The sequence below is a fragment of the Oncorhynchus mykiss genome, chromosome 5 (genome assembly GCF_013265735.2).
Source record: "Oncorhynchus mykiss isolate Arlee chromosome 5, USDA_OmykA_1.1, whole genome shotgun sequence".
NCBI classification, from domain to species: domain Eukaryota; kingdom Metazoa; phylum Chordata; class Actinopteri; order Salmoniformes; family Salmonidae; genus Oncorhynchus; species Oncorhynchus mykiss.
In genome coordinates, this window is record NC_048569.1 from 49,182,385 (window position 1) to 49,198,019 (window position 15,635).

At 42.3% G+C, this 15,635-nt stretch overlaps 1 protein-coding gene across 1 annotated transcript in view; it reads right to left on the minus strand.

The window, feature by feature from the left end:
- The window catches only part of col27a1a (collagen, type XXVII, alpha 1a), a 282,454-nt gene that overhangs the window by 93,850 nt on the left and 172,969 nt on the right, over positions 1-15,635 (minus strand). The window contains exons 30-32 of the mRNA XM_036977752.1: positions 9,355-9,399; positions 8,875-8,919; positions 8,443-8,496 (exon numbers count right to left, since the gene is read on the minus strand). Of these exons, the coding sequence (XP_036833647.1) occupies positions 8,443-8,496; positions 8,875-8,919; positions 9,355-9,399 (144 nt within the window). The remainder of the gene's footprint in view (positions 1-8,442; positions 8,497-8,874; positions 8,920-9,354; positions 9,400-15,635) is intronic.

Sequence of the window (15,635 nt, forward strand, 5' to 3'; positions counted from 1 at the left end):
TTGCTGCTGGTTATTCTCTGATCCACCTCTACACAGACAACACCATTCTGTATACTTCTGGTCCTTCTTTGGACACTGTGTTAACTAACCTCCAGACGAGCTTCAATGCCATACAACACTCCTTCCGTGGCCTCCAACTACTCTTAAATGCAAGTAAAACTAAATGCATGCTCTTCAACCGATCGCTGCCCGCACCTGCCAGTCCGTCCAGAGTAGTGATGACTACTCTGGACGGTTCTGACTTAGAATATGTGGACAACAAATACCTAGGGGTCTGGTTAGACTGTAAACTCTCCTTCCAGACTCACATTAAAAGCATCTCCAATCCAAAATTAAATCTAGAATTGGCTTCCTCTTCCACAACAAAGCATCCTTCACTCATGCTGCCGAACATACCCTCGTAAAATTGACTATCCTACCGATCCTTAACTTTGGCGATGTCATTTATAAAATAGCTTCCAACACTCTACTCAGCAAATTGGATGCAGTCTATCACAGTGCCAAAGTCACCAAAGCCCCATATATTACCCACCAAAGCGACCTGTACGATCTCGTTGGTTGGCCCTCGCTACATATTCGTCGCCAAACCCACTGGCTCCAGGTCATCTATAAGTCTTTGCTAGGTAAACCCCGTCTTATCTCAGCTCACTGGTCACCATAGCAGCACCCACCCGTAGCACGCACTGCAGCAGGTATATTTCACTGGTCAGCCCCAAAGCCTATTCTTCCTTTGGCCGCCTTTCCTTCCAGTTCTCTGCTGCCAATGACTAGAACGAATTACAAAAATCACTGAAGCTAGAGACTCATATCTCCCTCTCTACCTTTAAGCATCAGCTATCTGAGCAATTTACCGATCGCTGTACATAGCCCATCTGTTAATAGCCAACCCAAATACCTACCGCATCCCCAATACTTATTTTCCACCATAATTTGCAAGTAAATTCATAAAAAATCCTACAATGTGATTTTCAGTTTTTTTTTCTCATTTTGTCTGTCATAGTTGAAGTGTATCTATGATGAAAATTACAGGCCTCTCTCATCTTTTTAAGTGGGAGAACATGCACAATTGGTGACTGACTAAATACTTTTTTGCCCCACAGTATATATTTAAAAAAATGCAATGTTCATGTTTACATTTTTCAATCTTCATTAATTAATTAAATATATTTTACAATTAAAATCATAATACTACTCATACTACAGAGCAAGTGCTACACATACAATGTTGAATGCGTCCAACAAAAACTAGCTAGCAAGCTACTGTAGTAACGTTAGTTGTAAGCTACTGTAGTAACTTTACTGCTAGTGCTAAAATTACACACTTGTAACTGCAATATTTTCTGTTTTTCTGAAACATGGCTTTAGGACAAGATACCCCCCATGACTATCCAACTCGATGGATTCTCCATTCACAGAGCGGACAGGACATCAAATTCAGAAAAATCTGTACATTACAGACTACAAAATTAGCCCTAGCTGTGATCTGCCCAACGATGTCTCTCTACCAGACAAACTCAATGCCTTTTAATGAAAACTTCGACAAAAACAACACAGAGCCCTGCATGAGGGCCCCCGCTGATCCGGAGGACTGGGTGATCTCTCTCTCCGAGGCTTATGTAAGTAAGGTTTTTAAGTGGGTCCAAACTCATATGACCGCAGTGCCAGACGGTATTCAAGGACGTGTCTTCAGGACATGTGCAGACCAACTGACAAGTGTCTTCACAGTCACACACAACTCCTTGTCCCAGTCTGTAATCCACACATATTTCAAACTGACTACCATCATTCTTGTTCCCAAAAACTCTAAGGCATCCTGCCACAATGACTCCCGCCCTGTATCACTCACATCTGTGATAATGAAGTGCTTTGAAAGGCTGGTCAAGGCACACATCCACTCATCATCCCAGACACCGTGAATCCACTCCAATTTGCATACCGCTTCAACAGATCCACAGACAACGCAAACTCAATTGTACTCCACAATGCCCTCTCCCATCTAGAAAAGAGGAATACCTATGTGAGGATTCTGTTCATCGACTACAGCTCAGTGTTGAAAACCTTAACGCCCTCCAAGCTCATAACTGCAACTGGATCTTGGACTTCCGGAGCTTACCCAAGGTGCTAAGAGTGGGCAACACCCCCACTCCCTCATCAGAGGTGTGTGCTTAGCCCCCTGCTATACTCCCTGTTCACCTACAACTGTGTAGCCACCCACGACTCCAACTCTATCATAACGTTTGTTGATGACACGATGGTGGTAGGCCTGATTAACAACGCCAATGACACAGATGTCAGCAAGACCTAGGAGCTGATCGTGAAATGCATGGCTCCTCAGATCCTGAGGAACTTTTACAGCTGCACGATCGAGAGCATCCTAACTGATTTCATCACCGTCTGGTATGGAAATTGCACCACCTTCGAACAGAAGGCCCTACAGAGGGTAGTGTGGGCGGCCCAGCGCATCACTGGGAGTGAGCTCCCAGCCACGCTACATTAGTTACTGGCTTTATCAATAAGTGCATCGATGACGTCATCCCCACAGTGACCGTACGTACATACCCCAACCAGAAGCCATGGATTACAGGCAAAATCTGCACTGAGCTAAAGGGTAGAGCTGCCGCTTTCAAGGAGCGGTACTCTAACCCGGAAGCTTATAAGAAATCTCGCTAAACCCTCCAATGGACCATAAAACAGTCAAAGCTTCAATACAGGACTAAGATTAAATCGTACTACACCGGCTCCGATGCTCGTCGGATGAGGCAGGGCTTACGGGTTAGACTACAAAGGGAAGCACATCCACTAGCTGCCCAGTGACACAAACCTACCAGACAAGCTAAGTTACGTCTATGCCTCGAGGCAAGTAACACTGAAGAATGCATGAAAGCATCAGATGTTCCAAATTATTGTGTGATCACACTCTACGTAGCCAATGTGAGTAAGACCTTTAAGCAGGTCAACATTTACAAGGCCGCAGGGCCAGACGGATTACCAGGAAGTGTATTCGGAGCATGCGCTAACCAAATGGCAAGTGTCTTCACTGACATTTTCAACCAGTCCCTGACGGAGTCTGTAATACCAACATGTTTCAAGCAGACCACCCTGGTCCCTGTGCTCAATAACACTAAGGTAACCTGCCTAAATGACTACCGACCCCTAGCACATCACATCTGTAGCCATGTACTTTGAAAGGCTGGTCATGGCTCACATTAACACCATTATCCCAGAAACCCTAGACCCATCCAATTTGCATACCGCCCCAACATTGTCCTTTCCCACCTGGACAAAAGGAACACTATGCTATTGACTACAGCTCAGTGTTCACACCATAGTGCCCTCAAAGCTCATCACTAAGCTAAGGACCCTGGGACTGAACACCTTCCTCTGCAATTGGATCCTGAACTTCCTGACGGGCCACCCCCCACGTGGTTAGGGTAGAGAACAACACATCCGCTGTGCTTATCCTCAACACGCGGGCCCCTCAGGGGTTCATGCTCAGTCCCCTCCTGTACTCCCTGTTCACTCATGACTGCATGGCCAGGAACGACTCCAACACCATCATTAAGTTTGCCGATGACACAATAGTGTTAGGCCTGATCACCGACAATGATGAGACAGCCTATAGGGAGGAGATCAGAGACCTGGCCTTGTGGTGCCAGGACCACAACCTCTCCCTCAACGTGATCAAGACAAAGATGATTGTGGACTACATGAAAAGGAGGACCGATCAGGCCCCCATTCTCATGTTATTCACAGAATTGAAGATAGACTTCTCCTTAATGCAACCACTGTGTCAGATTTCAAAAAAACTTTACGGAAAAAGCATAATCTGAGAAGGGCGCTCAGAGCCCAAAACAGCCAAAGGAATATCCACAATTTTGGAATCAACAAAGTTAGAAACAACACCATAAATATTTACTTACCTTTGATGATCTTCATCAGAAGGCACTCCCAGGAATCCCAGTTCGACAATAAATGACTGATTTGTTCCATAAAGATCCATCATTTATGTCCAAATAGCCACTTGTTAGCGTGTTCAGCCCAGTAATCCATCTTCATGAGGCGTGAGCATTTTGTCCAGGCAAAAACTTGAAAGGTTCCATTACAGTCCTTTAGAAACATGTCAAACGATGTATGGAATCAATCGTTAGGATGTTTTTAACATAAAACATCAATAATGTTCCAACCGGAGAATTCCTTTGTCTTCAGAAAAGCATTGGAACGAGAGGTAAGTCTGTCGGGAGCGCAAGTCATGAGACCGAGGCTCTCTGCCTGACCACTGACTCAAAGAGGTCTTATGAGCCCCTCCTTTATAGTAGAATCCTCAAACCAGTTTCTAAAAACGGTTGACATCTAGTGTAAGCCCTAGGAAGTGCAACCTCATCCATATCTCAATGTGTATTCAGTAGGCCAAGCTTTGAAAAACTACAAACCTCAGATGCCCCACTTCCTGGTTGGATTTTTCTCAGGTTTTCACCTGACATATGAGTTCTGTTAAACTCACAGACATCATTCAATCAGCTTTAGAAATTTCAGAGTGTTTTCTATCCAATACTAATAATAATATGCATATATTAGCATCTGGGACAGAGTAGGAGGCAGTTCACTCTGGGCACACTATTCATCCAAAAGTGAAAATGCTGCCCCATATCCCAAAAAGGTTAAGGAGAGAGGCCAGCGGAGCACAGGTGCGTGCATATTGCGCAAGAGACAGATTCTATAGGTTAGAAGATTATTTTGCATAACCCATCATTATTTAGCTACAGTGTCTTGCGAAAATATTCACCCGCTTTTCAGTTTTTGATTTGTTAAAAAAGTTTGAAATATCCAATAAATGTAGTTCCACTTCATGATTGTGTCCCACTTGTTGTTGATTCTTCACAAAAAAATACAGTTTTATATCTTTATGTTTGAAGCCTGAAATGTGGCAAAAGGTCGCAAAGTTCAAGGGGGCCGAATACTTTCGCAAGGCACTGTATGCCACCCACCACTGCGACCTGTATGCTCTAGTCGGCTGGCCCTCGCTACATATTCGTCGCCAGACCAACTGGCTCCAGGTCATCTACAAGTCCATGCTAGGTAAAGCTCCGCCTTATCTCAGTTCACTGGTCACGATGGCAACACCCACCCGTAACACGCGCTCCAGTAGGTGTATCTCACTGATCATCCCTAAAGCCAACACCTCATTTGGCCGCCTTTCGTTCCAGTTCTCTGCTGCCTGTGACTGGAACGAATTGCAAAAATCGCTGAAGTTGGAGACTTTTATCTCCCTCACCAACTTCAAACATCTGCTATCTGAGCAGCTAACCGATCGCTGCAGCTGTACATAGTCTATCGGTAAATAGCCCACCCATTTTTTACCTACCTCATCCCCATACTGTTTTTGTTTATTTCCTTTTCTGTTCTTTTGCACACCAATATCTCTACCTGTACATGACCATCTGATCATTTATCACTCCAGTGTTAATCTGCAAAATTGTAATTATTCGCCTACCTCCTCATGCCGTTTGCACACAATGTATATAGACTCTCCTTTTTTTCTACTGTGTTATTGACTTGTTAATTGTTTACTCCATGTGTAACTCTGTGTTGTCTGTTCACACTGCTATGCTTTATCTTGGCCAGGTCGCAGTTGCAAATGAGAACTTGTTCTCAACTAGCCTACCTGGTTAAATAAAGGTGAAATAAATAAAAAAAATAAAAAAAAACAGTGAGGAAGTTCTATTAACCGGAGCCGTGTCTATGGCCCGTGACGTGAACAGGCAAAAGCGGTGCAGGAGGAACGTCCTCCTCAAATCGAACAGTAATCTGCGTAGCTCGGTCATGTTATCAACAAAATCAATATGGTGCATCGTTCAGAAACATTCCGCAAAGTCCAATTTCTCTTTTCATAAATATATATTCACATTTTCAAACTAGTTTTCATTGGGAAGATAGATAAAGCCTTTTTATCAAAAGCAATCACTTTTACATGTGAAAATACAGGATCCTACTCATTACTCCATGTGCTTAACCTACAGTACCAGTCAAACGTTTGGACACAGATAATGATTCAAGGGTTTTCTTTATTTTTTCTATTTTCTACATTGTAGAATAATAGTGAAGACATCAAAACTGTGAAATAGTACATAAGGAATCATGTAGTAACCAAGAAAGTGTTGAAAGAAAGTATATTTTACATTTGAGATTCTTCAAAGTAGCTACCCGTTGCCTTGATGACAGCTGTGCTCACGCTTGGCATTCTTTCAACCAGCTTCACCTGGAATGTTTTTACAACAACTTTGAAGGAGTTCCCACATATGCTGAACACTTGTTGGCTGCTTGTACTTCACTCTGTGTTCCAACTCCAATCCCAAACCATCTCAATTGAGTTGAGGTCGGGTGATTGGATGTAGCACTACATCACTCTCCTTCTTGGTCAAATAGTCCTTACACAGCCTGGATGTGTGTTGGGTCATTGTCCTGCTGAAAAACAAATGATAGTACCACTAAGCACAAACCAGATGGGATGGCGTATCGCTGTAGAATGCTGTGGTAGCCATGTTGGTTAAGTGTGCCTTGAATTCTAAATAGATCACAGACAGTGTCACCAGCAAAGGACCCCCACAGCATCACACATCCTCCTCCATGCTCCACGGTGGGAACCACACATGCAGAGATCATCCGTTCACCTAATCTGAGTCTCACAAAGACAAGGTTGGGACCAAAAATGTCATATTTGGACAGACCAAAATACAGACCAAAATACGTATTTCCACCACTAATGTCCATTGTTCGTGTTTCTTGGCCCAAGCAAGTCTCTTCTTCTTATTGGTGTCCTTCAGTAGTGTTTTTTTGCAGCAATTCAACTATGAAGGCCTGATTCACACAGACTCCTCTGAACAGTTGATGTTGAGTTGTGTCTGTTACTTGAACTCTGTGAAGCATTTATTCGGGGTGCAATCTGAGGTACAGTTAACTCTATTGAACTTATCCTCTACAGCAGAGGTAACTCTGGGTCTTCCTTTCCTGTGGCGGTCCTCATGAGAGCCAGTTTCATCATAGGGCTTGATGGTTTTTGCGACTGCAATTAAAGAAACTTTAATAGTTCTTGACATTTTCCAGATTGACTGACCTTCATGTCATAAAGTAATTATGGACTTTCGTTTCTCTTTGCTTATTTGAGCTGTTCTTGTCATATTAAGTTATTGGTCTTCTACCAAATAGGGATGTCTTCTGAATACCACCCCTACCTTGTCTTAACACAACTGATTGGCTCAAACGCATTAAGAAGAAAATAAATTCCACAAATTAACTTTTAACAAGGCACACGTATTAATTGAAATGCATTCCAGGTGACTACCTCATGAAGCTGGTTTAGAGAATGCCTAGAGTGTGCAAAGCTGTCATCAAGGCAAAGGGAGGCTACTTTGAAGAATCTCAAATATAAATATATATTTTGATTTTTTTTACACTTTTTTTTGGTTACTACATGATTCCATATGTGTTATTTCATTGTTTTGATGTCTTCACTATTATTGTACAATTTAGAAAATTGTCCAAGTAAAGAAAAACCCTTAAATGAGTAGGTGTTGTAAAACATTTAACCGGAAGTGTACATCTTTAATAGACATTCATATATCTCTTATAAACTAGCTGCCACTCTCCCTGAGTGAACTGGCTTGTTTAGGGATACAGAGAGAGAACTCTGTTAAGTATGATGGATTTAGTGCTTATTAACCCAGTAAGAGCAAAAGACAGAGAGAGGGCAGTGTTGGCAAGACAATGATGTGCAGACAGATGAATGTGAAAGACAAGTGGAGGCAATTTATTCAGGATGGAGAGGGAGAGAGGAGAGGCATATGAAGAGAAGGAGGTGGAGATGGGGTTGAGGAGATCAATAGGGAGAATATATAATGGAGAGAGAAAAGGGAGAAGATGGAGAGAGAGGAAATGGTGAAAGAAAAGAGAGGAGTGATGAAGAGAGGAGAAATAGTAAGACTTTAAATAGAGAGAGAGGAGATGGAGAGAAATGTGATGGTGAAAGTAGGAGAGAGAGACAGTAGAGGAGAGGGGGAGGTGGATAGAGAAAGGATAGGAGTGATGAGGAGAAATAGAAAGAGTATAAATAGAGAGAGAGATGGAGAGAAAGGTGATGGAGAAAGTAGAGAGAAAGACAGGAAAAGGAGAGGGGGAGGTGGATCTAGAAAGGAGAGGAGTGATGAGAGAGGAGAAATAGAAAGAGTATAAATAGAGAGAGAGAGATGGAGAGAAAGGTTACAGAGAAAGTAGAAGAGTAAGAGAGTAGAAGGAGAGGGGGAGGTGGAGAGAGAAAGGAGAGGAGTGATGAGAGAGTAGAAATGGATAGAGTATAAATAGAGAGAGAGGAGATGGAGAGAAAGGTGACAGAGAAAGTAGAATAGTAAGAGAGTATAAGGAGTAGGGGAGATGGAGAGAGGGACTTACTGGCTCGCCTGCTATTCCTTGGTCTCCTAGAGGTCCAGAGGGTCCTTGAATACCCTATTGATATAACAGCTAATGAGTGTAGAGAACAGATACACACACACACACACACGCACCGAGGGGGAAGCAGAACAACACTCAACATGTGGCCAGTTAATGATGGGTTAAATCCCCACTTTCAGACAGTCATAAGATAAGATATAAAGCTCTGACCAAAAGCAGTACTATTAAAAACAAAAAACGACATTCTAAGTGAAAAGTAGGCATTAGTCTGAAGCTGAAAAAAAAAAGAAATAGCACAAAAATGCTTACTCCACCCATGCTTTACAAAAGGTTTTCCAGCACACAGTTTTGACCTACTACAGTAGCTGTGTTGGTATTGTACTTCAAACTATGTGTAGGCAGGTTGCTTAAGATTCAAACCTTAGAACTTACGGGAAACCCTTGAGGTCCAGCTTCTCCCAGCTCTCCAATTTTCCCCTGGGGAGAGAGCACAAAAAAGCAGGAAAAATAAGACCACAACTATACAAGATAGCTGACCTAACGTACACCAAATGTGCTACCAAACACAGGCGAAGAAAAGACTGACCATCATATGATAAACGCACAGCTACAACTGAAATACAAATTAGCATATTTGTTGCAGCACTGCTCTGTGAGTGCACCATATTGACAGTGGATAAGGTGAGTCCTCTCCTTACAAGGTAAAGCAGTATACGCTTGAAGAAATTGCTACACACAGTAAATCAATAAATGACTGTGTACCTACAAGCTCCTAAGAACAAGAAACTGTAAAAAAGCTGCCTGTCTCAAGTGGCGTGCCTGTCAGTAAATCAGTTAGGACTAAGTGGCTGGGCTATCCAGTGTAACATAACCAGGGTTGAAATATGACAGTGATAGGAAACTTAATTTTACCTCATCTCCCGAAAAACCAATTTTTCCTGGAAGACCATCAGGGCCCTGTGGAGAGAAAGGGATGATGAGGAGGGATAAGGAGAGAAAGTATTAATATGTGAATAGTGTGACAGAAGTGTGTGTGTGTGTGCGTGTTTGAGTGAGAGGAAAAAGACAGACCAAGAGACAAACCTCAGGAAAGCAGACAGCAGATACAGTGCCTTGCGAAAGTATTCGGCCCCTTTGAACTTTGCGACCTTTTGCCACATTTCAGGCTTCAAACATAAAGCTATAAAACTGTATTTTTTTGTGAAGAATCAACAACAAGTGGGACACAATCATGAAGTGGAACGACATTTATTGGATATTTCAAACTTTTTTAACAAATCAAAAACTGAAAAATTGAGCGTGCAAAATTATTCAGCCCCTTTACTTTCAGTGCAGCAAACTCTCCAGAAGTTCAGTGAGGATCTCTGAATGATCCAATGTTGACCTAAATGACTAATGATGATAAATACAATCCACCTGTGTGTAATCAAGTCTCCGTATAAATGCACCTGCACTGTGATAGTCTCAGAGGTCCGTTAAAAGCTCAGAGAGCATCATGAAGAACAAGGAACACACCAGGCAGGTCCGAGATACTGTTGTGAAGAAGTTTGAAGCCGGATTTGGACACAAAAAGATTTCCCAAGCTTTAAACATCCCAAGGAGCACTGTGCAAGCGATAATATTGAAATGGAAGGAGTATCAGACCACTGCAAATCTACCAAGACCTGGCCGTCCCTCTAAACTTTCAGCTTCTCAATCAGAGGCAGGTGTTTATCGTTGTCTCTGATTGGGAACCGTATTTAGGCAGCCATATTCTTTGGGTATTTTGTGGGTGGTTGTCTCCTGTGTCAGTGTTTGTGCCACACGGGACTGTTTTCGGATATTCACGTTTCTTGTTTTGTATTCTGTTCATGTATAGTTTCTCTGATTTAAAGAACCATGAACTTTAACCACGCTGCATATTGGTCCTCCGATCCTTCTCGCCTCTCCTCTTCGGAAGAAGAGGTTGGAAGAGGAGGAAATCCCTTACAGGTCCAGCCGAACCTCAAAAAGTTTAAAAAGTTTAAAAACCACAAAAAGTTTAAAAAGTTCCGTTACAGCCGTAGAAACTTGTCAAACTAAGTATAGAATCAATCTTTAGGATGTTTTTATCATAAATCTTCAATAATGATCCAACCGCAGAATTCCTATGTCTGTAGAAAAGCAATGCAACGAGAGCTAACTCTCTCGTGACCGCGCCTCAGAGCCTGTGGCACTCTGCCAGACACCTGACTCATTCCTCTCTCATTCGGTCCCACCTCACAGTAGAAGCCTCAAACAAGGTTCTAAAGAGTGTGGACATCTAGTGGGAGCCTTAGGAAGTGCAACATAACCAATATCCCACTGTATCTACAATAGGGGCTGAGTTAAAAAACTACAAGCCTCAGATTTCCCACTTGTTGGTTGGATTTTTCTCAGGTTTTCGCCTGCCAAATCTATCCAATACTACTAATAATATGCATATATTATAATCTGGGACAGAGTAGCAGGCAGTTTACTCTGGGTACCTTATTCATCCAAGCTACTCAATAATGCCCCCATGTCACCAAGAAGTTAAAAGCAGTGGTTCGCGCTTTCAGTTTTGCCCGAATGCTGCCATCAATCCACGGTTTTTGGTTTGGGAATGTTTTAATAGACGCTGTGGGTACGACATCGCCGATGTACTTGCTAATAAACCCACTCACCGAATCAGCGTATTCATCAATGTTGTTGTTCGACGCAGTGCGGAACATATCCCTGTCCACGTGATTGAAGCAATCTTGAAGCGTGGAATCCAATTGGTTGGACCAGCGTTGGACAGACCTGAGCATGGGAGCTTCCTGTTTTAGTTTCTGTCTATAGGCTGGGAAAAACTAAATGGAGTCATGTTCAGCTTTTCCGAAAGGAGGGCATTATTTGCAGAAGTTAGAATAACAATGATCTCGGGTTTTGCCAGACCTGGTTGCGCAATCGATATGCTTACGGTGCCTTGCGAAAGTATTCGGCCCCCTTGAACTTTGCGACCTTTTGCCACATTTCAGGCTTCAAACATAAAGATATAAAACTGTATTTTTTTGTGAAGAATCAACAACAAGTGGGACACAATCATGAAGTGGAACGACATTTATTGGATATTTCAAACTTTTTTAACAAATCAAAAACTGAAAAATTGAGCGTGCAAAATTATTCAGCCCCTTTACTTTCAGTGCAGCAAACTCTCCAGAAGTTCAGTGAGGATCTCTGAATGATCCAATGTTGACCTAAATGACTAATGATGATAAATACAATCCACCTGTGTGTAATCAAGTCTCCGTATAAATGCACCTGCACTGTGATAGTCTCAGAGGTCCGTTAAAAGCTCAGAGAGCATCATGAAGAACAAGGAACACACCAGGCAGGTCCGAGATACTGTTGTGAAGAAGTTTGAAGCCGGATTTGGACACAAAAAGATTTCCCAAGCTTTAAACATCCCAAGGAGCACTGTGCAAGCGATAATATTGAAATGGAAGGAGTATCAGACCACTGCAAATCTACCAAGACCTGGCCGTCCCTCTAAACTTTCAGCTTCTCAATCAGAGGCAGGTGTTTATCGTTGTCTCTGATTGGGAACCGTATTTAGGCAGCCATATTCTTTGGGTATTTTGTGGGTGGTTGTCTCCTGTGTCAGTGTTTGTGCCACACGGGACTGTTTTCGGATATTCACGTTTCTTGTTTTGTATTCTGTTCATGTATAGTTTCTCTGATTTAAAGAACCATGAACTTTAACCACGCTGCATATTGGTCCTCCGATCCTTCTCGCCTCTCCTCTTCGGAAGAAGAGGTTGGAAGAGGAGGAAATCCCTTACAGGTCCAGCCGAACCTCAAAAAGTTTAAAAAGTTTAAAAACCACAAAAAGTTTAAAAAGTTCCGTTACAGCCGTAGAAACTTGTCAAACTAAGTATAGAATCAATCTTTAGGATGTTTTTATCATAAATCTTCAATAATGATCCAACCGCAGAATTCCTATGTCTGTAGAAAAGCAATGCAACGAGAGCTAACTCTCTCGTGACCGCGCCTCAGAGCCTGTGGCACTCTGCCAGACACCTGACTCATTCCTCTCTCAAGCCTGAAATGTGGCAAAAGGTCGCAAAGTTCAAGGGGGCCGAATACTTTCGCAAGGCACCGTAAGCATATCGATTGCGCAACCAGGGCTGGCAAAACCCGAGATCATTGTTATTCTAACTTCTGCAAATAATGCCCTCCTTTCGGAAAAGCTGAACATGACTCCATTTAGTTTTTCCCAGCCTATAGACAGAAACTAAAACAGGAAGCTCCCATGCTCAGGTCTGTCCAACGCTGGTCCAACCAATTGGATTCCACGCTTCAAGATTGCTTCAATCACGTGGACAGGGATATGTTCCGCACTGCGTCGAACAACAACATTGATGAATACGCTGATTCGGTGAGTGGGTTTATTAGCAAGTACATCGGCGATGTCGTACCCACAGCGTCTATTAAAACATTCCCAAACCAAAAACCGTGGATTGATGGCAGCATTCGGGCAAAACTGAAAGCGCGAACCACTGCTTTTAACTTCTTGGTGACATGGGGGCAGTATTGAGTAGCTTGGATGAATAAGGTGCCCAGAGTAAACTGCCTGCTACTCTGTCCCAGATGATAATATATGCATATTATTAGTAGTATTGGATAGATATGGCAGGCGAAAACCTGAGAAAAATCCAACCAACAAGTGGGAAATCTGAGGCTTGTAGTTTTTTAACTCAGCCCCTATTGTAGATACAGTGGGATATTGGTTATGTTGCACTTCCTAAGGCTCCCACTAGATGTCAACAGTCTTTAGAACCTTGTTTGAGGCTTCTACTGTGAGGTGGGACCGAATGAGAGAGGAATGAGTCAGGTGTCTGGCAGAGTGCCACAGGCTCTGAGGCGCGGTCACGAGAGAGTTAGCTCTCGTTGCATTGCTTTTCTACAGACATAGGAATTCTGCGGTTGGATCATTATTGAAGATTTATGATAAAAACATCCTAAAGATTGATTCTATACTTAGTTTGACAAGTTTCTACGGCTGTAACGGAACTTTTTAAACTTTTTGTGGTTTTTAAACTTTTTAAACTTTTTGAGGTTCGGCTGGACCTGTAAGGGATTTCCTCCTCTTCCAACCTCTTCTTCCGAAGAGGAGAGGCGAGAAGGATCGGAGGACCAATATGCAGCGTGGTTAAAGTTCATGGTTCTTTAAATCAGAGAAACTATACATGAACAGAATACAAAACAAGAAACGTGAATATCCGAAAACAGTCCCGTGTGGCACAAACACTGACACAGGAGACAACCACCCACAAAATACCCAAAGAATATGGCTGCCTAAATACGGTTCCCAATCAGAGACAACGATAAACACCTGCCTCTGATTGAGAACCACTCTAGGCAAACATAGACTTACCTAGACAACTACACTGAGCACAATCCCATTATATCTAATGAACCCTTAGACAAGACGAAACAAATAAATCACACCCTGGCCGAACCAAAATAATAAAGAAAACACAGATAACTAAGGCCAGGGCGTGACAGTTACCCCCCCCCCCCTCCAAAGGTGCGGACTCCCGGCCGCACACCTAAACCCATAAACCCACCGAGGGACTGAAAAACAGCTTCTATCTCAAGGCCATCACTAACATTGAGTGGCTGCTGCCAACATACTGACTCAACTCCAGCCACTTTAATAATGGAAAAATGGATGTAATAAATGTATCACTAGCCACTTTAAACAATGCCACTTCATATAATGTTTACATACCCTACATTAATCATCTCATATGTATATACTGTACTCTATACCATCTACTGCATCTTGCCTATGCCGTTCTATACCATCACTCATTCATATATTTTTTTATGTACATATTCTTAGTAATTCCTTTACACTTGTGTGTATAAGGTAGTTGTTGTGGAATTGTCAGGTTAGATGTGTGTCACATGTGTATGTGACAAATACAATTTGATTTGATATGACCACCATACTGTAGTATTCACTGTAGTGTTTTTGCGGACATGACTAGTATACTATAGTATTCATTGTAGTGTTTTTGCGGACATGTATTTACTGTAGTGTTTTTGCAGACATGACTAGTATAGTGTAGTATTCACTGTAGTGTTTTTGCAGACTTTACTCAAGTATTCACTGTAGTGTTTTTGTGGACATGACTCGTATACTGTAGTATTTACTGTAGTGTTTTCTGGTCCGTTGCATTGCTCAGAACTGTTGACCCATCTCAATAGGTGGCCTGTCACGAACCTGTGTTTTATGTTCTGTTTGAGATGTTCCCCACATTAAACAGTAACTGGCAAAGTCTGGCAGTTGTTCCTTGTTAGCTAACCCTAGTCGGAAGGTGTTACTACCGTCATGTCCGCAATAATATTATATATAGTATACGACAGTCTTGTCTGCAAAAACACTACAGTAAATACCCGCAGAAATACCCCATAATAAAAAAATCTCCATAAGAATCTGTCAGTTTTGAGATTTTTTTTTGCATTGGATGCGTCTCAATTCACCACAATTGCCTGTGTCGCACTTCCGCATATGCGGTGAAAGGTGACAGAGCTAGGGAGGTGTTTGTCTGACCATGAGACATCCCAAAAATCGGTCTTCTCACAAAATCATCTGTAGCCTACTATTATGACCCCTCTATGGAAAGATGACTCTCACGAACGCGATGTTTTTCTCAGATTTGCTCTACGACCCCCACAAGCGTAATGGGACTTGGCAGATCGGCTGTACCGACTTCTGTCTGTAGCGTTTTTTTTGCTGTAGGATGCCCACAGGCCTCACAAGACTCGTGTGATGGTCCCCCGTTACCAGTTGAAAAAAGGAATGAAAGTATAAAGTATCTGAACACTGTTTAGTGCCAAAAATATGTAAAAAAAAACATATTTAAAAAAATAAATATGTTTCCTGATCTTTCTGACAACATTCAGATATACTGTAGGACAGATACTTCAGAATAAACTTCCTTTTGACAGGGCATAGACAAAGGGTCTCCTCCTCTTGTCTCATCTACACTGATTGAAGTGGATTTAAGTGACAGTCTATGGTCAGTCTATGTCAAGGAAAGAGCAGGTGTTAATGTTTTGTATACTCAGTGTAGTATTCTATAGTATACTACACAATTCTTAAGTAAGCACGACACAATCGAGGAAATCTCCAGGGGAATATAGGATTCTACAGTATACTA